The following is a 25,935-nucleotide window of genomic DNA, read 5'->3' as shown; positions in this document are numbered from 1 at the left end:
CAAATAATACCTGTAATTCTGTGTGTGAGTTTCCTAGAGTTAGTGAGCTAGAGTCTAGCAATGAAGGGTACTTACTTCTCCAAGCTCCTCATGACTCTGTTCCATGTAGGTGGTCTCCTTTAAAGGCTCAACTGGCTCAGGTTCGATGTAAGAGTCATCTTGCCGTTCTGATGTATCTGTATCACTCTCCTCACTTTTCCCCATCACCTCATTATCAGATTCATCATGCTCTTGATCATTCTCTTTGTCAGATTTATCAGAATACATATCTTGGTCCTTAAAGTGTTGTCTTTCAATTTCACTATCATTCAGCCTTAGTGGAATAATTACATGCAAGAAGAAAGGTGGCTAAGAATACAAATCCATAAACTGAAATGACATTTCCTGCACATTTACTATGTGCTCTGCACAGTTCTAAAAGTGTGTAGTTAACTTATTTAATCTTTGACGTTATCCTGTTAGGCAACATACTCCTCTCCTTTTACAGATCAATGAACAAAGGCACAGCAACTAAACAGATGCCTGAGATGGTGAAAGATGACAAAGTAAGTACTTGCCTCTGTACTCTGGGGGCTAAAATATTCTCACAACAAAATTTAAACTACTGCTTGCTATAGCTGCCTATCTACTCTTTTACAAACACTGTTACTGGAAGAAGGATCACCACCATATCTAGTTTGAAGGAAAACACTAAGTCAAGGTCATCAGGTTCTCAATGAATTATGACTTTCTACTGTAAGGAGCCCCAAAGTCACTAAAAAAATAACTGTTGAGAATAAGATGGAAAACATGCTTTGAGCTATATTTAACATTTATCCGATAGGCTTAATTTTAAGGGGAAAAATTCCAGGGAGCAACAGAAATGACAATTAAAGAAGTAAGCCCGTAGTGCCAAAGTTAAGCTTTACATGAAAAAAGGGAGGGAAGGGTAGAGTTTTTCAACAAAAGAGCAAAAAGAGGCCAGACCCTGAAAAAAAAAAAAAATCTGTACACTGCGTCACAATTTTGCCAGAGAAATATTGGGTTAGTATTAGTTACAGTGAATGCTTCAAGAGGTAAAACTGCAAACCAGAGAATGTTACCACTCCAAATGCTTCATAGGACCAGGAGAGACTCAGTGGTTAAGAGAATTGGTTGCTCTTCCAGCAGACCCAGGTTCAATTCCCAGCATCCACATCATCAACTTCTGTCCCAGGGGACCCGACAGCCTCTTCTGGCCTCTGAAAGCACTTGGGAATGTGGAGCATAGATATACAAACAGGCAAAACACCCATACACGTAAAAAAAAAAAAAAAAAAAAAAAAAAAAAACTTCCCAAATGGCAAGCAAAATCCAGTGCCATCACAAAACATACTAAGAAAAGAACAATGGAAGGGAAGATGTATCTCATTGTTACGAGGCAGGAAAGCTTCATGTGGTATATAATATTCAAACTGATCTTGAATGGGATTATGACAGAATGAGACAGTAAGAAGTAGAAATTACTCTTAGTGGAAGGTACAACAACCACAAAAACAAAATAAATACTCAGCTCACTTGTATCTGGAAAAAAAGAGTAATGTACACTGGCTAGAATAAAGAAAACAAATCCCTATACCTGATTTACATCAAATAAACTAAGTTTAAGGGCCTTAAGCCATGTGATCATAACACAAAATTTCAATATGATATATATTACTGAGGTAGCAGAAATGACCAAGTTAATGAGCGGGATCGTCTCCTGTAGCAAAGCAGCAGCAGCAGCTACTTACTGGAAGTTGTCACCGCTGTGGAGATTGTTAGCACGCAGCAGACCATACAGAGTCACATGTGTGTTATCCGACGAAATGCTCAGATCGTGCTCCTTCCCTTCCCTGATCATTGTACGTTTGAGAAGACTAGAACATTTCAAAGCCAACTCCAAGGCATCCATCCAGCACCTTCCTAGAAGAACACAGATTTACAAGCAGGAAAACTAGTAAAACCAATATTCACTTAATTTAACCCTCTTACCTTTAAACATACTACTTCCTTGACAAAGAAGCACTGGAAACTGATTTACATGTAAAAGTTTGCCAGGATTTTAATGCAATCTTTTGTTTTTTATAAATGCTTTTTAAACAATATACTTAAAAATCACAATAAATAGACAGCATGTATTATGCAAGCAAATCCCATCAACAATAAACACACTTTATCTCCCAAACTTTAAAACATTAACATACACTTTTAAAGTATCAAACAAGGTACATAAAATACACTGAAGAGAGTATGTTTCTACTATAAGCTAACTGAAATAATGTTTTATTGTTGACAACAAGTGTGTCCCCAAGTTTAGCATCCATTCTGCTTACACGTATGAGAATATTTTGTTAGTTTGCACTATTTAATCACAGGCCTTGCTGTGGTGACATTCCATGTACACTCGCTATAGATGGAGATCATATTCTCCCCAGTCCTCTTAATGATTCCTCCGTTCCCTTCCTTTACCCAACATTTGCTTCTCTCTCACACTGTCTCTGTTGTTTTGTTTAGATTTCACATATAAAAGGAAACATGCAATACTTGTTCTTCTGAGCCATGTTCAGTTTGCTTAACACAAGAATTTTAAACCAAGGAAATACCTACAGAATGCTATCACTAGCTGCCATGACTGTCAACATTAATAACTTTCTTTTATAGTTTAGTACTGTTATTAGTGAAATTAGGAAAAATGTTCACATATCTAAGTACTGTTAAAATCATACATACTTGTTTCAAGATCTGGCAGAAAATTAAACCATATAAAACACTTTCATACTGACATCTGTTTAAGCAGCAATTCTCTAGTATTAGAAGAGTCAGCACTGGAAGGTTCTAAGAGTCTCTGCATTAAGCTGATCTATACTATAAAGTGTTATACTAAAGAACAAATCCATTATCATCAATCACAAAGCTTTTAGGTTACGTTGTATATGTGGAGTGTATGTGTATGATTAAGTTGTTTGTGTTTTGCTTTTGTATGTAAAATAAAACCAAACTAATGTTATGTTATGTGTTCCAAATATTAACTTAAAGTATGACAGCTTATACTTGAATCTCTTTGTTTTAAAGATTTACTTATTTATTATATGTTCTGCCTGGATGTTTGTCTGCCCTCCAGAAGAAGGCACCAGATCTCATTATAGAAGATTATGAGCCATCATGTGGTTGCTGGGGAAACTGAACTCAGGACCTCTGGAAGAGCATCCACTGCTCTTAACCTCTGAGCCACCTCTCCAGCCCCTAATATCTCTTTTAAAATGATATTTAATGAAACACTATTAAGTCCCGAAAGCATTAATATGTCAGTGGAGAATGAGAGAAAACCTAAGCTGCTAACACTTCCCAGTTACACATTCCTTCCTATCAGAGTTCTTACCTGCAAAGCTATTAATGTATTTAGTGTCCTACATAGTTTATGATTACAGGATTTTGATTCAACTGGGCTATGAACACATGATTTCCTCCAATGTTAACACAAAGTAATACTTTAAATAACCCCTTAAACGAGAACCAATTCATCAAAAAGTGTTTACCATCTGACTCTGAAGTAGCACGGATAATCAAGTAACTGCTGGGTAAAGGCTGAGTAATGGATCCAACCGCTTCGCCCTTTGGACCCTTAATAGAAAATAGGTGTAAGTACTGTGTTAGACCAACAATACAGTAGCCATTATTATTCGTATCAGATACAGGTTCTATTAGGCACAAATTATAATTTACAAGCAAACAAGCTTTAATTACATCCTTAAGAATGCCAATGTTTAGTATTAATGTCTTCTTTCCCAACTAATATACCTCCTTATTAAGAAATTGAACAAATGACAAATTTATCACTTAAACGTTATCTGTATATATTGTTCATATTTTTAAAAACATAATATTTAACATACTGACACAATTTTAACAGAATTTCTATCTTATAGGTTAGGTTTTACTACAGGAGAAATACTGTATTTCTAGAGGTTTGGGAAAAGTCACTAGAAATACAGTTATAATTCACTAGATAAAAGGAAATGAATTTTGACTGTGTCTAGGGAAAAATAAACACTTTATAATCAATTACTATTTGTTTTAAATACCGAGCTCAAAAACTTTCACTTTTTTCAAATCAATAAATTAAAATTGCTTCATAACTGTGGTTATTTGAAAACAAACACACACACACACACACACACACACACACACACACACACCAATAAGTAATTAGTATCACCAAGGCTCAATTCAGGTGCAAGGCAACCCCTAGAATGAGGGTACACAAGGACCTAGAATCGGACTACCTAGATTTTATTCTTGACACTTACTAGGAGAACCTCTAAAGTGAGTACTTTAGGATTCAATCTTTATCTACATAAGGAGAAATCTGCATTCTTCTTATAAATATAAGATTGAAACAAAGTATTCCATTCAAAATACCTCATCTATGGGTTAAGCTCTTTGTTCTGTCCATACATGATGCTCATATATTAGAAAATCTAAAATTTACCATATGATATAATTTTAATGTTAACAAGAATCTTTATCCTATAGGTATCACTAGGTGAGAAATACTATGCTTCTAGAAGTCTAAATTAGGTACCTGGACATTTAGTTATAATTCACTAATAAATAAATGAGCTCTAAAACAAATAATTCATTAATCCTAAATTCAGTCCTCGATGAATCTAGACTACTCTGATAAAAAGCCCAAATCTTTTCCTAGGTACATCAATATTGCTTGGTATATAGTTAGTCCTTTATTCAAGGTGATAATCACCCTAGAAACTAAAGCAATAATCTCACTTTTGGTGATTTGGTTAATGTAAACTACAGTGTCTACGGTTTGTAGAATTCCTTAATCATTAATAAGAGAAAACATTTCTGTTTTTCTGCTTATTTCTGCTTTTACAGCACATAGAGATCATAGTAACACTTTCAGTTATAAAAACATTAGTGCTCTATTTTTAGAGAAAACTGTCTCTCCTAAGAGCAAGCAGGATAGCTTTTGCTCCTAGACATCCCTCCACACATCCCCATTACTACAGGAAAGACCACAAAAGTGCCAGTCTCTGCTTTAGGCAACCACTCTGATAAAGAACAAAGAATCAGTCAACATTACACAAAGTCACAAGGAAGAATGATGAACCACAATTCATAAAAAATGTAATCTTCAATGACAAAAGAGAAAATAAGATGCAATATAAATGTTTTCAAGAAAATTTATTTATGTCTTAAAAACAAAAGAAAGGCTGTTTTGGTACACATTTGATTATAGAGACAGAAGGATAAATACAGCTATGGAAGACAGAGACAATATTGTGAGTCCTGGCCAAGGACAGTAGCATTTGATTGACTTACCTTACTTCTCCTCACTGTTACCTTTACCTTTTACCTCAAAATGGGCTCACATACCTTCACTGCCCAAATAGACTGCTCCAACGGATGGAAAAGCTTGAAACAAAAGCCATCCTTTTTTGATGGACGTTCAATGATCTCACAAGCATTCAGAAGGACTGTTCCAACCCACTGACCATTTTTTTGTGTTTTATAGATCAGAAGCACCCCAGGTTTCAGCACACACCACAGCTTGGTCCAGCTCTTTAGAGTGCCACGAATCTACAGAAAGATAAGTTTATTTTAAAGACTGATATCTATTTCCCTTTTGAGGCTACAGAATAATAAATTGAATAATGACTACTGAAATGTTTTAATCTAAAGTTATAATGCATATACATTTATACTGAATAGGTCTTTAGTTAAAAGGCTACTTCATGGCATGCACTGCAGAGTCAACATGGTTCCTGATTCTAAGAAACTTGGGTTTTTGTGAAATAGTAGGCCAAAACTGCAAATCGATTAATTAGAATCCCTAACCACCTTGATCACTGCAAGGTCATTAAAACAAACCTCCATAGTACTGAAATTATTCTCTCTGTAACAGTTGTTACAACTGTAATTTTTGTGAATAAATTATTACTTTTTTCTAACTTTGCTTTTTTGAATGTTTTTGGCATACCCAAGATTTTTCCTAACTACTTAGTAAATGGTAGGAAAAAGAAGGAACCTCTATCTAGTCCCTAGATAACTGCCCTCCTTAGATAACTGCCTCGAAGGTGTGCTGTGTAAGTAAACAGGAGGAAGCCTTCAAGTGTAATCACATCACTTACTTCTCATCTTAAGCTCTCATGCTGCCAATACCTTTTATCAGTTTTTTTCTATCACTTTCTATGCCTGTACTCTATTAAAAAGTTATTGCTAGGCAATTCACTGGATTCACAATGCTGAAGAAGATGCCAGGATGGTATTCAGGTTAAAGTAGGAGCTTTCTTCACATTATTAATTACATGTACAGGAATTGTGAATGTACATGAATACAGGATAAATGAATATAGAAATCTTTAAGGAGCAGAGTGGGCAGAAGCATAGTAATCTAAGATATAGAAAGTTAGCAAGGGAGACTTTGAAACCAGAAATAAAAAGAGAAAAACAGTCAAAAAAAGGTGTTTGTGTACAACTCTCTATATAAACAAGATGGTGAGTCAAGAAAAATCAAAGGAAAGATAGTTATGCTCACTTAATAGCCTTTTATTTATTTATTTATTTATTTATTTATTTATTTATTTATTTATTTATTTATAGATTTATTTTCTGTGTATATCTATCTAAGATATCTATCTAAGATAGGGTGTTCTATCTTCATGTACACCTGCAGGCCAGAAGAGGGCACCAAATCACATTACAGATGGTTGTGAGCCACCATGTGGTTGATGGGAATTGAACTCAGGACCTCTGGAAGAGCAGACAGTGCTCTTAACCACTGAGTCATCTCTCCACCTCCTGATATAATATTCTTGATTTTGGAGATATAACAAGAAAAGATGGTCAACTGGCAGAAATGAAGGTAAGGTTTAAAAGGCCAGCCAGAGCCAGGTGTGGGGGTATACACCTATGTAACTCCAGTATCTGAGATGCTGCGGGCAGAGGACTGCAATTGCAAAGGCCAGCCAGGGACTACACACCTTGTTTCAAAATAACAGTGGGTGGGAGAGGGGAGGTGCAATCCATCCATCTTGAGGATGTCTAGGGACTAGTAGAGAATAACTTTGACTTTGGGAAAGACAAGTAGGGACCAGAGCTAATATGTTCTTAAGAAGAGATACAATAGGCTGGAGTTTATTTTCAGCACAAAACTGAAGGAAATCTTTGCAGTATTTGGACTGTGTGCAACCATGACAAACACACTGTAATGTGTGTGTGTGTTTTTTGTTTTGTTTTGTTTTTACTGTCTCTATGAATCATTCTGTAGCAGTTTTGCTAACTCAAATTTACTTTCAAAGTTAGAAGTAAAATTTCTACAGCTATCCCTCAGGTAAGTATAGAAAAGAGGACAAGAGGTCTTGGGTGAGTAAGAGGAAACAGAATAGCGATGTGTACTTGTGCACATTGCACAGTGCCTTTCAGATGCAACTTTTATATCAACTTGTTCTCATTTTGTCTTAATACAAATTCCAACCTGCAGTAACACCAAGTTATAAGTGGAATAATGAGTATTTTATACTGGGTTATACTAGACAACATGGTATCAAAATGGACAGAACTGCTGTTCACGTGAGGCTACTGGAGTCCTTTCTCCTTGTGTTTGCCTCCTGAAAATCCATCTTTTGTTTTCCTCGTCCCCATGAGTAAATGTTCCGCAAGAGTTCAAACCCAAGCCCTGACCTTTAGCCAGTCAGCCATGACGATGACAGAGGGGTCAGTGATGGTACTCAGCAACTCCTTGGTGGCTCTCTTCTTCTCCTCACGGTAATTTTTCTTTTGGACCTAATGTAACATGAATAGAAACAAAACATTCAGCAGAAGAAACAATTTCTTCCAATTCCAACATTTTAAGGTAAAAAAAAAAAACAGACCTGAGGGGCGGGGCAAGATGGCGGCGGTGGGAGGAATCTCATTCTGAGGAGCAGCACAGCAGGATTAGCACAGTGACCAGCAATCAGAACTCGCGGCCATAAAACACAAGTGATTGTGTTTCACAGGTGAGAGGATACCTCACGGTGGGGGATTCAATCAGCTTTAACTCACCCGGCTAAACCGCGGAAGAGATCCAGGTTCTACCAGGCGCTTGGTCGCCAGCCCAGAGCTACACGCTAGCGCGATCTGGTCACGGTCCCAGACTGAACTGTGGGCCCACAACACCATAGACTGGATTTCCCAGTCGAGAGATAACCCCACGGAGCAGGAAACAATTGGGACCGACCTTAGCTCACCCAGACATCCCCTGGAAAAGACTCGGGTTCCGCGGGTGCCCCAAGAGCCAGCCCGGACCCAGAGCTGGGACCCAGGCGCCTGCACGGAGCCCTGCCTTCGCGCCTGATTCACCGCCTCAGATAGAACTGTGGGCACCAGGGCACCAGGCACCAGAGACTGCGTTTCACTGGCAGGTGCAAACCCACAGGGAGGGAAACGGCTCTGATCTCAGAGCACTCAGCCGACACCCCCACCCCGAAACAGTTTAGGGAAAATTAGCCAGTCTAGGGAGCCGCCAAGGCTCCGAACGGCCAGAAAGGCGGAGCCACAAGCGGGCATCTGTGCCTGTGGGTTCTACTCGCCACCCCAGACAGAACAGTGGTCCCCAAAGCAAAGACTGCGTGTCTCTGGCAGGAGGAAACCCCCAGCGGAGGGGGTCATCAGCTCTAACGCTTAGGACACCCAGCACCAAAACACTTCCTGGACTCACGCAGACACTAGTGCAGGCAGGAGCGCTGTGCTCAGCCGCCATTGTTGAGTTCCCCTAGGGCACTGGGGCACACAGCTGCATCCTCAGACCTACAAAAGCCAGAGAGCCATTACAGCAGCCCTCAGATACTGTGCCAAGGATCAACCAGTTATCCCTAGCTAGACTGTCAAAACTGTGGGAATCCCTGGTCCTTCAAGAGGGCTGCACCCACAGCGTCTGGACCAGAGCAATGCCTGCAGCCGCCATCCCAGACAGGGACACACAGCTTCTGGTCCAGATTGAGGCACCCAGCCTCCAGACCAGAGCAGTGCCCTCAGGCGCCAACTCAACCTAGGTGCACTTTCTCCAGGTCCAGAGCGGAGCAATCAGCCTCTGGCCCAGAGACTTGCTGAGTGCACCTCTCACTTTCCCGGACAGAACTGTGCGCCCCAGGATAACAGACTGAGTTTCCCTGTTGGGAGAAAACCCCACAGCTAGGGAATCAGCAGGTTCTCCAAGAGGACTGTACCTGGAAATTTAGTGAGCAGCAGCACACTAAATAACAAGAAACCTAGCAGTGGGGCAGCTGTCTTGAGAAATTCTATGGGTAAGAGGAGATTCCCCCCCCCCCCAACATAGACCACAGCTACTACTCAGGGCTATAAACCTGAGGTGAGCAGTGGCAACTCCTGAGAAACACTGGCCATACAGTGAGCATAATCAAAAAGCAGAGAAGGACTGCTTCTCTGTAAAAATCATCTTCCGGCCAAGGGGATTCTCCCTACCTCAGGACTCCAGGAAGCACAGAAACTAACAGCCAACGCCTAAATCAGCCCAATGGGTAGAGGTCAGTGTAAAAGCTCAACCAACAAAAGACAGAGCAATATGGCATCTCCAGAACCCAGCCATCCAGGGGTGAACAGCCCTAGACAATGCAGCATAATAGAAAATCAAGAAGATGACCTTACATCTATGTTGATGACGAGGATAATAGAGGAAACAAATAAAATACGTAAAGAACTAGAGGAAGATAAAACCAAACAGACCATGGCTATCCGTAAAGAAATGGAGGAAGATAAAGACAAGCAGATTAGGGCCATCTGTGAAGAAATACGGGAAGATGCAGCCAAACAGCCTGTGGCCTTCAGAGAAGAAATGATTAAATCACTGAAAGAAATAAAAGAGACAGAGTTGAAGGAACTAAAAGAAAAAGAGGAAAATACAATCAGACAGGTGAAGGAAGTAAACAAAACAACTGAAGATCTGAAGATAGAACTAGAAAAATTAAAGAAAACACAAATGGAGGAAATAATGGAGAGGAAGAATTTAGGGAAGAAAACAGGAACTACAGAGGTAAGCATAACCAACAGACTACAAGAAATGGAAGAAAGAATCTCAGGTGTAGAAGATACAATGGAAGAAATCGATGTATCTGTCAAAGAAAATGTTAAATCCAAAAAATTCCTGACACAGACCGTCCAAGAAATCCAAGACAATGTGAAAAGACAAAACCTAAGAATAATAGGAATAGAGGAAAAAGAAGACTCCCTTCTCCAAGGCCCAGAAAATATTTTCAACAAAATCATTGAAGAAAATTTCCCCAAGTTAAAGGAGAAGCCAATAAGGATACATGAGGCCTACAGAACACCCAACAAATTTGACCAGAAAAGAAAATCCTCCCGCCACATAATAATCAAAACAGTAAGTATACAGAACAAAGAAAAAATACTAAAAGCTGCAAGGGAAAAAGGCCAAGTAACATATGATGGCAAACCCATTAGAATCACACCTGACTTTTCAACAGAAACTATGAAAGCCAGAAGGGCCTGGACAGATATCATGCAGACCCTAAGAGAACACAGATGTCAACCCAGGCTACTATACCCTGCAAAACTCTCAGTCCTCATAGACGGAGAAAACAAGATATTCAATGACAAAAACAAATTTCAAAAATACCTACACACAAATCCAGCATTACAGAAGACACTGGAAGGGAAAATACAACCCAAGAAAACTAGCTTCTGTCAAGAAAACACAGGAAATAATTAACCTTACTACAGCAAAACAAAAAGCAACCAAGCACACAACCTTATGAACACAGCCAACATCAAAATCAAAGGATCTAATAGCCACTGGTCATTAATCTCTCTCAACATCAATGGACTCAACTCTCCAGTAAAAAGACACAGATTAACAGAATGGATTTGTAAACAAAACCCAGCAATCTGTTGCATACAAGAAACACACCTAAGGCACAAAGATAGACATCACCTGAGGGTAAAAGGTTGGAAGACGACTTTCCAAGCAAATGGACCCAAGAAACAAGCAGGAGTAGCCATTCTAATATCTGATAAAAGAGACTTTCAACCAAAATTAATAAAAAGAGATGGGGAAGGACACTTCATACTCATCAAGGGAAAATTCCACCAGGAAGACATCACAATTCTGAACATCTATGCCCCAAATACAAGGGAACCCACATTTGTAAAAGAAACATTGATAAAATTTAAACCACATATAGATCCCCACACATTAATAGTGGGAGACTTCAACACCCCACTCTCAACAAAGGACAGGTCAACAAAACAGAAACTAAACAAAGAAACAATATCTCTGACAGAGGTCATGAATCAAATGGACCTCACAGACATTTACAGAACTTTACACCCAAACACAAAAGAATTTACCTTCTTCTCAGCACCTCATGGAACCTTCTCCAAAATAGACCATATAGTTGGTCACAAAGCAAGCCTCAACAGATACAAGAAGACTGAAATAATCCCTTGTATCCTGTCTGATCACCATGGAATAAAGCTGGACTTCAACAACAACAGAAATAGCAAAAAGCCCACACACACATGGAAACTGAACAACTTGTTACTAAATGACAGCTGGGTCAGGGAAGAAATAAAGAAAGAAATTAAAGCCTTTCTAGAACTCAATGAAAATGAAGACACAACATACCCAAACTTGTGGGACACAATGCAAGCAGTGCTAAGAGGAAAGTTCATAGCACTAAGTGCCTACAAGAAGAAATTCGAGACAGCTCATTCAAGCAACTTAATGGCCCACTTAAAAACCCTATTAAAAGAAGCAGCAGACACACCAAAAAGGAGTAGATGGCTGGAAATAATCAAACTCAGGGCTGAAATCAATCAATTAGAAACAAATAAAACAATTCAAAGAATCAATGAAACCAAGAGCTGGCTCTTTGAGAAAATCAACAAGATTGACAAACCCTTAGCCAAGCTAACTAAAAGGCAGAGAGACACCACCCAAATCAACAAAATCAGAAATGAAAAGGGGGACATAACTACAGACACTGAGGAAATCCAAACAATCATTAGGACTTACTTCAAAAGTCTATACTCAACAAAATTTGAAAATCTAAATGAAATGGACAATTTTCTTGATCGATTTGACTTACCAAAGCTGAATCAGGACCAGGTAAAGCAATTAAATAGTTTTATATCCTCCAAAGAAATAGAAGCAGTCATCAATAGTCTCCCATCCAAAAAAAGCCCAGGACCAGATGGCTTCAGCGCAGAATGCTACCAGACCTTCAAAGAAGAGCTAACTCTAGTTCTCTTCAAACTATTCCACAAAATAGAAACAGAAGGAGCATTACCAAACTCATTCTATGAAGCCACAGTCACCTTGGTACCTAAACCTCACAAAGACTCAACAAAGAAAGAGAATTTCAGGCCAATCTCCTTTATGAACATTGATGCAAAAATACTTAACAAAATACTTGCAAACCGAATCCAAGAACACATCAAAGATATTATCCACTATGACCAAGTAGGCTTCATCCCAGGTATGCAGGGGTGGTTCAATATACAGAAATCTATCAATGTGATCCACCATATTAACAAAATGAAAGAAAAAAAAAAACACATGATAATCTCCTAGATGCTGAAAAAGCATTTGACAAAATCCAACATCCATTCATGTTTAAAGTACTGGAGAGATCAGGGATACAAGGCACATATCTAAACATAGTAAAGGCGATATACAGCAAGCCTATAGCCAACATCAAACTGAATGAAGAGAAACTTAAAGCAATCCCACTGAAATCAGGGACAAGACAAGGCTGCCCACTCTCTCCATATCTCTTCAACATAGTTCTGGAAGTCCTTGCTAGAGCAATAAGACAGTTGAAGGAGATCAAGGGGATACAGATGGGAAAGGAAGAAATCAAATTATCACTATTTGCAGATGATATGATACATGAGTGACCCCAAAAACACTCAAAAACACTGTAGGAGTACCAGGGAACTCCTACAGCTGATAAACACCTTCAGCAAAGTGGCCAGATACAAAATTAACTCAAAAAAATCAGTAGCACTCCTGTATACAAAAGACAAAAGGGCTGAGAAAGAAATTAGGGAAACACCACCCTTCACAATAGCCACAAATGACATAAAGTACCTTGGAGTAACCCTAACCAAGCAAGTCAAAGACTTGTATGAAAAAAATTTCAAGTCTCTGAAGAAAGAATTAGAAGAAGATATCAGAAGATAGAAAGATCTCCCATGCTCATGGCTTGGCAGGATTAACATAGTAAAAATGGCCATCTTACCAAAAGCAATCTACAGATTAAATGCAATTCCCATCAAATTGCCAACACAATTCTTTACAGACCTGGAAAGAAAAATTCTCAACTTCATATGGAATAACAAGAAACCGAGAATTGCTAAAACAATCCTCTACAATAAAAGATCTTCTGGAGGTATCTCCATCCCTGATCTCAACCTGTACTATAGAGCAACAGTTATAAAAACTGCATGGTACTGGCATAGAAACAGAATGGTGGATCAATGGAATCGAACAGAAGACCCAGAAATAAACCCACACACTTACGGACACCTGATTTTTGACAAAGATGCCAAAACCATACAATGGAAAAAAGATAGCATCTTCAACAAATGGTGCTGGTCCAACTGGATGTCTACATTAGAAAAATGCAAATAGATCCATACTTATTATCACCCTGCACAAAACTAAAGTCCAAGTGGATCAAAGACCTCAACATAAAACCAGACACATTAAATCGGCTAGAAAAAAAAGTTGGGAATACCCTAGAACTCATTGGTACAGGAGAAAACTTCCTGAACAGATCACCAACAGCACAGGCTCTAAGAGCAACAATCAATAAATGGGACCTCATGAAATTGAAAAGCTTCTGTAAAGCAAAGGACACCGTCATCAAAACAAAGCGACTGCCTACAGATTGGGAAAGAATCATCACCAACCCTCTATCTGACAGAGGACTCATATCCAATATATATAAAGAACTAAACAACCTGAAAAGCAATAAACCAAGTAATCCACTTAAAAAATGGGGAAGAGAGCTAAAGAGAGAATTCTCTGTAGAGAAATATCGAATGGCAGAGAAGCACTTAAAAGAAATGCTCAACCTCATTAGCCATCAGGGAAATGCAAATCAAAACAACCCTGAGATTTCACCTTACACCCATCAGAATGGCCAAGATAAAAAACTCAAGGGACTACACATGCTGGAGAGGTTGTGGAGAAAGGGGAACCCTCCTCCACTGCTGGTGGGAATGTAAACTTGTACAACCACTCTGGAAAGCAATCTGGCGCTTTCTCAGACCACTAGGAATAGCGTTTCCTCAAGATCCAGCCATACCACTCCTAGGCATATACCCAAAAGAAGCACAAGTACACAAAAAGGACATTTGCTCAACCATGCTTGTAGCAGCTTTATTTGTAATAGCCAGAAGCTGGAAACAACCAGATGCCCCTCAACTGAAGAATGGATGCAGAAACTGTGGCACATCTATACAATGGAGTATTACTCAGCAATGAAAAATAAGGAAATCATAAAATTTGCAGGTAAATGGTGGGACCTGGAAAGGATTATCCTGAGTGAGTTGTCCCAGAAGCAAAAAGACACGCATGGTATATACTCACTCATATAAACATACAACATAGAATAAACCCACTAAAATCTGTACATCTAAACAAACTAAGCAAAAGAGAGGACCCTAACTAAAATGTTCAATCCCCATCCTGAAAGGCAAAGAGGATGGACATCAGAAGAAAAAGAAAATAGGAACCTGCCACAGAGGGCCTCTGAAAGCCAGAAGAAAACAGGAAACAACCTTGAAACCTGCCACAGAGGGCCTCTGAAAGCTTCTGCAGTATAGACTGTCAAAGCAGATGCTGAGACTGATGGCCAACTGATGGGCAGAGTGAATGGAATTTTATGTAAGAAGTGGGAAATAGTAAGAGCTGGAGGGGACGGGACCTCCACAAGGAGAGCAACAGAACAAGATAATTTGAACACAGGGAACTTCCCAGAGACTCATACTCCAACCAAGGACTATTCGTGGAGATGACCTGGAACCCCTGCACAGGTGTAGCACATGGCAGTTCAGTGTCCAAGTGGGTTACATAGCAATGGGAAGAGGGACTGCCTCTGACATAATCCTATTGGCCTGCTCGTTGATTACCTCCCCCTGAGAAGGGAGCAGCCTTACCAGGCCACAGTAGAGGACAATGCAGCCACTTTTGATGAGAACTGATAGACTAAGATCAGAAAGGAGAGGAGAACCTCCCCTATCAGTGGACTTGGGGAGTGGCATGCATGCAGAAAGGGGAGGGAGGGTGGGATCAGGAGGGGAGGAGGGAGGGGCTTATGGGGGGGATACAAAATGAATAAAGTGTAATTGATAAAAAATTAAAAAAAAAACAAACCAGACCTGAGATTTTGACAACCCAGGTTAGAATCTGGTTTCTATGATCACTGCTCCAAGTCTTCTGTATCCTTTCCATTCCCTCCTAACCTTTCAGATGCACACAATCTATAGAAATGCATAGCTTCGTCTATAACCCCTGTTCCATAGGATCTGACACCCTCACACAGACATACATACAGCTAAAACACCAATGTACATTAAAATAAATAATTTTTAAGTGTAAATAAATGGAGATCTGAGAGTCAAATTTTGAGAACTTACTAATTTTGTCAGTGTTATTTTCTAAAACTAGTTTATTCAAAAGTAATTCCCTGTTTAGAAACTAAGAAAAATATTTGTAATCAATCTAAATAATGCATCAAATTATTACATGTTCAGGGTGTACCACTAAAGAAATGTTTCTTGTTATAAATTATTTTGAGTTTTTTGGACAATTATAAAGATTTCATGGCTTTTTAGAAATTTTCATAAAAACCACGCTCAAAATAATAGTTTCACAAAGTTTAAATTATAAATAAATAATGTATTTTCCAAAAAAAAAAAAAAAAAGAAAAGAAAAGAAATTCATAGCTTCTGTGTTTTTAACACATGTGGTCTCCCATTTGATTTTTTTTTTTTTTTTAGAGTTTTTATATCTAGTTTATTCTTTTACCTGTGCCACAGGATTCCTGCCCTAAATAAAATATTGACGGTGTCAGCACTGAGTGCATTAGAATTGTTACTATTCTAAACTCTTTTCTATAATATTACTTCATTTAGCCACCATAATAAGCTTTTCAAGTAGAATGATTATTAGCCTCGTTTTACATTCAAGAACACTGAGGCGGAGAAAGTAATGCAGCCCAAATCACACAGCTAGCAAGGTGTGAAGCAAGGTTCCAAACAGAAGTTTTCTGGCTCCCCAGGCTTGCTCTAAAGCACCAGGCTATTTTCCCAATGCATACTCTGGCTGGTAGACATCTTCTTAACTACCAGCTTTTGTTTATGACAAACAATGCTGCCAATGCTCCCAGATGGAAGGTGTGCCCTTTTTCTTATTAGCATCTAAGACAGAAATAATTAAGAAACTATGAGATCAATTTGTTCAAAATACTAAACATTTTACTTTCATATATGAATTATTTCTTTGAAATAACCCAAGAAAGCAAAAGTGAACTTATAGTTTTATTGTTCTTTGTTATTTGGATGGGTAAAGAATAATATCCTGTTAGTGTCTACATTTTTCCTTGAATGATAAAACAAAATCACCATTAAATTTAACTGAGATTATATATGCATTACAAAACTTAACAGTTATATGCCTCCAATGCCTTAGACTTATTGTCATTTTCTTTGCAAGGGGGGGGGGAGTATTTACTTTTATTTTGTATATGTCTGTGCATCGCATGCACAGAAGGTCCGGGGAAGCAAGAGAGGCTATCGGATCTGGAACTGGAGGGTTGCTAGCTGCCATGTGAGTACTGGCTACTGAACTCAGGTCCTTTGGAGGAACAGCCAGTGCTGACCTCATGATACCATAAAAATATGAACAGTTTGCATGTGTGCTTGCCTTCCCATCCCTCTGGAGTTTTCCCCCTTCCTTCAGGAGGATACATATAAACTTTTCATATTATCCCATTTTCAAAAGCGTAAGCAAGGTATAAGTGGGAGGATCACAGACTTCGCTATGAGATAGTGTCTCCTAGTAACAGAAGCTATAGCTGTAAAATCCCACCAACATGACCGCCCAAATGAGAGCTGAACTAGGACAACACCAACGGGCATGCCAAAGTAGACAGTGAAAACCCCTACAAGGTTCAACCCCACACTAAGAACTATAGGCAACTGAGGAAATCTGAGACCAGGAAAAGCCGACTTCCTCAGGGAAGAAAACACCAATTCAGCGCAATGGCCAGCCTTGAAAACATACATGCAAGTAACATTATATGGAATGAATAAGTTATATTTAGAAATACACACACACACACACACACACACAATTACATACGCATGCAATAACAATTAACAAAAGAAGCCATGAATTTTAAGGAGAGTAGGGAGGGGTACATGGGAGGGCTTAAATGGAGGGAAAGGGAAGGGAGAAATGAAACTATAATATAAAAAAAGCTTAAATAACTATAGAAACTAACCTTAAGAGACTCTTTCTTAGTGAGCTTACTTGAAGTTGAACTGTCCTTTTCTGAGCCATTATAAAGTTTAGATTCAGACTGAGATGAAAATGAAATAAAGAGAAGATAATTAAAACATACACTTATTTTACATACCACAAAAACATTATCTTCCTTACACTCTTCCCATCTTCTGTGATTTAAGCAAACGCAGATTTTCATTGCAAAGTTCTCCACACATGGTATTTGTTTTCACATGCACGAATGCACACTCAAACATTAATCTGCAATGTGAAGTTAATATTTCTAACATTTCTAAGAAAATATACAACTGTCCAGTTATTCTTAGTATAAAAATTGGCAAAGCAGTGTTAAAACGGCTGTTGAAAAAAAATGCTAAACTAAAGAGGAAACCACCTAAGTTTCATCAAATTGACACATACACTACCTCAACTCCTCCAATCTTCAAAACCTAAGAGGAGGCCACTTTAATTGTGCAATTCAACACAATACTCCCAGGATCTATTTCTTCCCACTTTTCCAGTGTGTTTAAATTGAGATTAATGACAAAATTTGTAGGTTTTGAGTTTATAGTTAACAGTTCTTTAGTCTTCATAAAACCTTAAAAATTGAACAGCACATGTTTCTATATTTATTTTATGTAATCAAAAAGAGGGATTCATAGAAACTCAGTCACAATCATCAACACAGCAGCAACCAAAACCCAGCTCTCTCAATGCAATACCCACAGTCTTTCAGTAGTGTACGAGAGTGTATGTACATTTGAGAGCCACCTCTATAAACCTTAGAACAATATAATATACTTTCTCAGTGTCCCACAGTTTTTCATTTTTTCCATTGTCAGATATAGGAAAGCATACTAACATTCTTAGTAATACTGCAGTGATCAAGAGTTACATGGGACTTGGTCCAAATGGTGGCTTCCAAATATTAAACAACCAGACCAATATAATATCACTAGATAAAACCAAGGATTAAAACATTTGAATACAAACTCCTTTGCTCAATTTTAGCACCCATGGTGACAGCAACATATTTATTCACTGATGATAGATAGCCAGTGTACCAGCTAAAGAAAAGGAATAAGCTAAACATTTTTAAGCCAACTAATGGAAGGAAAATGTCATTTAAGCTTATTCATCTTTTTTCTGCTAAAAAATACCCTTGGTGGTTGGTACAAAATACCTTTATATAAATGGGGCACAAATGAGGTTATGATGATGGTAGTACTTGACAAAGACTTTTCAATGCAGAAAACAGAGATTAACATGGTTAAACTTTTAATTTGCTGACCTAACTTGGATTGAATACCACTATTACTTGTTGTCATAATGATGCCATACACTGTGATACTGAAACAAGTGTACATAATTCCTCCAGCTATGTACATTTATCTGTGGACATAGGCACCAAAAGATGAGGCAGCCACTGTCAGAGGAATACAATGCCTTAAAACTGTTACAGAGCTCTTCTTACAAATAGGAAGAATGCACTTTAGATAATGGTATCTAATGAATAATACTCATATTAATTAGCTTGGATGTTGATGAAAGTAATGGTTGCTAACTATTTACAAAGTACTATGTTAAGCAATGTGTATGTACCACTTCAACTTATGCTTAAAGAAACCATGAGATATCAGCAGTATCCCCCTTTACTAATAAGAAAACCATACCTACAGATTAAATGTCTTTCCCCAAATCATACAGACACCAAATAGATAAATGGCCTATTTAATTCTGAGCTTCATGTTTTTAAAAATCTCATTATTTAAGAGCTTTTTAAAAGCTCTTCATACAATTGAGCAATCAGAATCAAATGTAAAAGTTTTCTTTATAAATAAGAGAAAATGTGTTCCCAACAACTCCATGACAAGATTTGGTTTACTTATTATAAGATTCCACTGTCATATGTGTTAGTATTTATATAAAAATGCCATGCACACAACCAATCTTAAATCCAATGAGGTTTATTGGATGGAAAGAGAGAGAAGGAGAAAGTGCCACATGATAGGGAAATGGAAAGGGGCACCCCCACAGAGAAAGGGGAAAGCAGAAGAGCAAGAGAGCAACAAAGTGGCAAGTTGGTCCTTTTATGGAACAATTGAACCACACTTGCCAGGAGAGACCACCTGGCTGGTGACACATGATGACATCATGGGTTGCTAGGCAACCGAGAAGTAGGCTGCCTGAATATTAACAATATGAATAAGCAGGCCAGAAGCATGCCATGTGAAACTGGTAAGTCAGGACACAGATAACTTTAGTAGGCTCTGACAATACTGCGTGGTCTATCTATGACAAAATACTGAGTCAGTACCCAAGTTTTATTACTCAAACACCACTGCCTCAGTTTTCTGAACAAACACTTTTTTTTTTTTTAAGCTTTGGTATTGGGGTTGAACCTATGGCCCCTTGAATGGTTACAAGACTCTATCATTAAGCTATACCTTTTACCCACTTTTTCCTTATTAAATTTTGGGAAAGGGTTTTACTAAGCTGCCCAGGCTGGCCTTGAACTCTTACGTTTACCTCAGTCTGCTAAATTGCTGGAATTCCAGATATGTCCCTCCAGGCCTGACTCAGAATTGTCATATCTTTAACTGGTCAAAAAACAAAAACTGTCTTTGTTTCTTTGTTGAAGATATTTCACTACAATAGGCTTCTCTTCCTTCGTAACCACGACTGGTCATCATCCTAATAATGACCACAGAGTTTTTATCCATAGGGTTTCTTGAATCTGTTAAATGCCTTTAAAATGCTTAGCATGCTCCACCCCTCAACACACTTAACTATTATGGTCTTACAGGCAATGTGCCTTTAAGAAGTCTTTTATCTCTTAGGTCTTAATGCCCTTGTTAGTAAAATATCCTAATTTGCTGCTAACTCACAGGGATGCTTTGGAGTTAAATGAGATAACACACATAAAATGTTTAATACTTGGTATATTTGCTGATTCAGAGCATATGCTCAAATATTCTGGTATATGCTCAAATATTCTAAATTGCAAATATAGTCAAAATCTGGCTTTCAGAATAAGGCATTACATGTCAAAATTCTTTTGAGTTCCTTCATTTAAAAAAACCAAGAACAATAAGTTTCTGTGATTACAGAGATTCTTGGGGTTGGAAGGAACTTTAATCATTCAGGTCAGCATATTGTTTTGTTTGTTAAACAAGTAGTAGTAACTTCTAAACTTACAGGCATGTACATAGGTGTCAGAGGACCAAATTAAAGGATCTATGTTAAGACACAGCCCTTCTCTTAGCAACAAGAGTCCATTTATCTTACTATACAGATTACTCATACTCCACATTCCTGTCATGGAGATAAGCTGATTAAAATTTTATTTTATAAATGCTGTTTAGGAGATGGGGAGACATCTTGCTCTTTGAGAGCACTAGCTGCTCTTCCAGAGAACCACAGTTCCAGTCCCACCACCCACTTGCTGGCTCACAATGCTCTGTGACTCCAGTTCCATGGGATCCAGTGCCCTCTGATGGCTTCTTTGGGCACCACACATGTGGTGCACAGATACACATGCAGGCGAAACACCTATGCACGTAACAGTAAAATAAATTTTAAAATTTAAGTTTGTTCTCTCAAATACTTAAGAATAAAAATGAATAGGTAATAATTTAAAACATTTAGGAACAAACTAGTTATTATAGTCCTCTTGAAAAATAGCAGAATGAGTATAATATCACTAATACCAAACAGTTACTATGTTAAAGAGTTATTCACTATAGTTTTTGTTTGTTTGTTCAGGACAGGGTCACATGTGGTCCAGACTGCCATTCAGTTCACTACATTTGGATTGTGTGACATGGGAGCCACTAGTCACATGAGTTACTGAGCACCTGAGATGTACCTAGTATAATGGAGACTTGAACTACCTATTTAATTTTAAATATCTACACACCAAGTGCTCTCTTACACAAAATCAGAGCTGTAATGAGACTTATGTTTTTTAAGTCATTAGTGTATATCAGAGTCTACAGAGGTCAGCCTCCTAGTCCCTTCCCTATCTCTACCCGCTACATAAAGATGCACACAGACAGCTGTGGCATGCAGGGCTCTGTGTTTATGTTTACTAAAGCTTCTGAGCAGGAACACTGTTACACCAGATAGTACCAGAATTGTTGGCTGAGTGCTTAAAAACAAACTTTAAAAAATAAGTCTACTGTTTTTCTAGCTATGTTGGTTAGGATACATTATTTTAAAAGTTACAGAGTATATACAATGATCCGCAGAGCTCAGCATGCACTGTTCTAAAAATACAGCATCTCAGCATACTACTTAAGATGGAGGAAGCCATGACAAAAGTGCAGAAGGAAGAAACCAATCTCTGACTGTACCTTATCTTTCTTCCCTGGAACAGGCCACAAAAGAATATCTAACTTGTCCCGGAAGCAAATGCTCTCCTATTCTTGGAGGAAAGGATCCAATGACATGGACACCAAGAAGCATCTCAACAAACAAGACTGAGTTCTGCTGTTCATTACCCCCTCTCTATACTGGTTAGACACAACTAGACAACTTGACACAAACTAGAGTCATCTGGGAAGAAGGACTCTCAAATGAAGATTGGCATGTGGGCATTTTCTTAATTAATGACTGATGTGGGAGGGCCCAGCCCCCTGTGGGCATTGCTATACCTGGGCTGGTGGTCCTGGGTTATGTAAGAAAGTAAGACCAAGCAAGCCAGGAAGCAGCATAATTTTACGATCTCTTTTTTCCGTTCTTGCCTCCAGGTTCCTGATTGAGTTCCTGCCCTGACTTTCCTCAATGATGGACTGTGATACAGAAGAGTCAGCTCTCCTCCTGAGAGCTGGTTTGGTCAGTATTTATCACAGTAATAGAAAACAAACTAGAACATCCTCTTAATTTTTTAATGGAGCTTGGAACTGAGCCTAAAGCACTGCATTCTAGACAAGAAGTGTAACACTGGGCTAGAACTCCAGCCCTTTCATTATCCTTCCTGCTCAATCAAACTTGTACTCTTCATCAAACCAAAACATAAAAATATACAAGTTTGCCTATTTGTTTCTTTGGTGGAAGGTTTGTCATCATTTCTGAAGGCTCCAACATTATGTGACACAGTAAATAAATTTGTACATTTTTGTCTTGTTAATATACCTTTTATTATAGGGGATTCAGCTATGAACCCTGAAATGAACTAAAAAAGAAATACATTTTTCCACCTATATGACCAAACATTTTCTCATGTATGTTACATAAATAAAATGTATCGGGGTTGGAAGATTTGGCAAAATACTTGCTTGGGAAGCATGAGGTCCTGTATTAGAGGCCCATGCAAAAAGTGGTGGTTGGGGGCAGGTGTTTGGTCATGTGTGCTTGTAATTCTAATGCTGAAGAGTGAGGAAGCAGATGCTCTGGAACTCACTGTAGCTAGTCTCGCCTACTTGGTGAATTCCAGGCCAATGAGAGACCTTTAGCAGGAGAGAAAGGATGGATAGTGCCTAAGGAAAAACAATCATGGTTGTCCTCTGGCCTCCGCATGCCCAATGTACACATGTACCTGCACACATATGTCCAATAAATAAAACGTGCTATTATTAAGCTTTCATCCTAAGCATATATCTCTAAGTTAAAAATATTCTCAGTTAACTGAATAGTATGGGCAAAACAGGCAACCAAAGGAATATGTAACCCTCTCTACTATTCCTAAGAAGAGGAGCAAAAACCTAAGGTAGGATGAACAAAGCCTACTGCTAAAAACAGCAGAGTTCACTGGTTTTCTTTCAGCCACTGAAGTTGATTCCAAAAACTTTATAAAAGTTCTTATTGTTGCTACCAAATCTTAACAGGAAAAAAAAAAAAAAAGTCTGCTTTGGAAGGAAAAAAGTCAAAAGTCAAATCCCCTGAAAAAATTTGAAAACTCATTCAACTTTTATCAGTCTGTAGAGGCCGCCACATCATTACAGCTGTGCTTTAAAATACTAATTTAGAGCCGGGCACAGCGGCACACGCCTGTGATCCCCACGCTCTATGAGACAGAGACAGCCAGATCTCTGTGAGTTCGAGGCCAGCGTGGTCTACAAATTGAGTTCAGAACACCCAAGGCTACACAGAGAAACCCTGTCTCAAAAAAATCAAAAACCAAGACCAAAAACAAAACTACTTTAGAATAACCACATCCTATTTTAATTACATAAAATAGGATAGTACTACAAAGATCTTTGTTCATTTTCTATTGAATGTATGTATTTTGACTGTCATATAGATACATTTAAAATACTTAAAAATGTTTGGCTAGACACATGAAGACATCTTTGAATGGAACTCTCAAGTTTCAGTTTGAGAAGTTCTGTTGTAACCTATATACAACAACCAGTATTACTCTCAAGAGAACAGTGGTTACCAGTCAGTATGACCCAAGTTCGCAACAGCACCTCCATCAGTCTGAGGATACCTTTAAACTTTTCAGATCACTTACATGATATAAACATGGCAATATAACAGTTCCTGTGAAAATTAACAGGGTTTCAGTTGGGTACCCTCATTTTAAATGTCAGCAAAATGTCCTATCACATAGTGAGAACAACAATATGCCTACCTTGCTCTTTGACATTGAAAGTGAAGAATCATCTTTATTTTGAGAAATATCTTCTTTTCCTCTTTCAAAACCTTTGGGGGAAAATATCAATATTCGATTATTACAACTTTGGAATATTAATGTTTAACATTAATGCTAAAGAACAAACATGAGCCATTCAATTGAGATATGCTTGGTGTTGATCCATGCTCATGAGGCTCAAATTACTATGCACTCACTTCATTTCTTTAAAATTAAGTCAGAGCCAAACTAGATTCTGTAAGGTTTTTGTTTTAAAGGAGTAGGGACTTGGAGAGGTGGCTCAAGTGTTGAGCACTTGCCATTCTTCCAAAGGGCCTAAGTTCAGTTCCCAGCACCTACATCAGGTAGCTCACAACTGCGTTAACTCTAGCTCCGAGGAACCTGTCACTGCCTTCTGGCCTCTGTACCTACATACACACAGCATCTATCAACAGTCACCTGTATACATTAATAAAGAAAATTTAAAAGAACAAAGTTGGGAAGGGGGTAGGTGGAGGAAGAAGGGGTGGATCTGGAAAGAGTTGGGGGAAGGAGTGGAGGGCAAGAGTGCTCAGATGACAGAACTATATGTGTGTATTGTGAAATTCTCAAAGAACAAAAGTGTTTGTTTTTTTAATTAACGCTGACAGAAGCAATCAAGAGTTCCTATGAGGCCAACAATGTCAACTGAAAATTATTTTCTGTGCTACTGAACACTCTACATGAAATCATCCTCTCAGAGCTTTTATCCTTGCACGCTCATTTCTTTTGAGACAGGCCCTGGTGTGACTAAGGCTGGCCTTAAACTCGCTATGGAGCCAAGAAAGACATTCTGACTCCCCTTACCTTGACTTTCCCAGTGCTGGGCTTACACAGGCTTGTACCACTTCACCCAGTTTATGCAGTGACAGGGAAAACAATCATAACCACCCATGTACATGCTGCAAATGTTCTCAACTAATCAAGATACACCCACAGAGCGCTAGTGAGCTGATTGCTGAACTAAGAGAACCATACTAACTTTTTTCCCTTATTGTCAACTGGAAAGATATTTTAGAAGGTGATAAAGAAGAGTGGGAAAATAAATCTTCAGTAAGAATAAATCAAAGAGAGGGGAGAAGGTACAGGAGAGGACATGGGGAATGGGAGGGGAAATGGGAGAAAGAAGGGAGAAGAAAAAGAAAGCAGAAAAGGATAAGAAGAAAAGGAGGGAAAAGATGCAAGAGAACTCATTCACTAACTGAATCAATCAATTAGTCTGGATGTGGGGCATATGCCTCCAGTACCAGCTATTTGGGAGGCCGAGGCAGGAAGAATTGTTGAATCTAGGAGCTTGAAACAAGGTTGGATAATATGGTAAGATGTCATCCTAAAAAGGGAAATAAAGCGGTGGACAGTTGGCTCAGTATTTAAGAGCACTTGTTGTTTTTGCACAGGACCCAGGTTCAATTCCCAGCACCAATAAGATGGTTTGCAACCATCTGTAACCCAGGCATGGAGGTGATACACATACACACATGAAGGCAAAACACTCACACACATAAAATCATAATAACTAAATCTTTTTTAAAAGTGAAATAAATATCTGATAATGTATTTATTATAAGAATTAGATGAGCAGGTATGTCAACAGTTGGCATAGAAAGTTGAATAAAGTATATACTGAGCTGAGGTATAATATATATATTATATATATATAGATTTATACTATTAATATAGATATAGTATATAATATATAATATATATTTATACTAATAATATATATATATATATATATATATATATATATATATATATATATATA

At 38.3% G+C, this 25,935-nt stretch overlaps 1 protein-coding gene across 3 annotated transcripts in view; it reads right to left on the bottom strand.

Moving 5' to 3' along the window:
• Nucleotides 1-25,935, bottom strand: part of Osbpl8 (oxysterol binding protein like 8) — a 156,536-nt gene that overhangs the window by 41,397 nt on the left and 89,204 nt on the right. For 2 of the 3 annotated variants that reach the window (XM_055625956.1, XM_055625957.1), the window contains 7 exons: nt 24,132-24,202; nt 17,553-17,630; nt 7,702-7,803; nt 5,395-5,598; nt 3,537-3,621; nt 1,752-1,923; nt 76-313 (listed from right to left, as the gene is read on the bottom strand). In XM_055625956.1, the coding sequence (XP_055481931.1) occupies nt 76-313; nt 1,752-1,923; nt 3,537-3,621; nt 5,395-5,598; nt 7,702-7,803; nt 17,553-17,630; nt 24,132-24,202 (950 nt within the window). Of the gene's footprint in view, nt 1-75; nt 314-1,751; nt 1,924-3,536; nt 3,622-5,394; nt 5,599-7,701; nt 7,804-17,552; nt 17,631-17,687; nt 17,782-24,131; nt 24,203-25,935 lie in introns of those variants that run through there. The other variant, XM_055625958.1, reaches the window with a different exon arrangement.

This window comes from Psammomys obesus, unplaced genomic scaffold (genome assembly GCF_907164565.1).
Source record: "Psammomys obesus unplaced genomic scaffold, mPsaObe1.curated_primary_1811, whole genome shotgun sequence".
NCBI lineage: Eukaryota > Metazoa > Chordata > Mammalia > Rodentia > Muridae > Psammomys > Psammomys obesus.
Note: the sequence above shows the minus strand (reverse complement) of the source record. Positions and strands in the feature narration are given on the sequence as shown.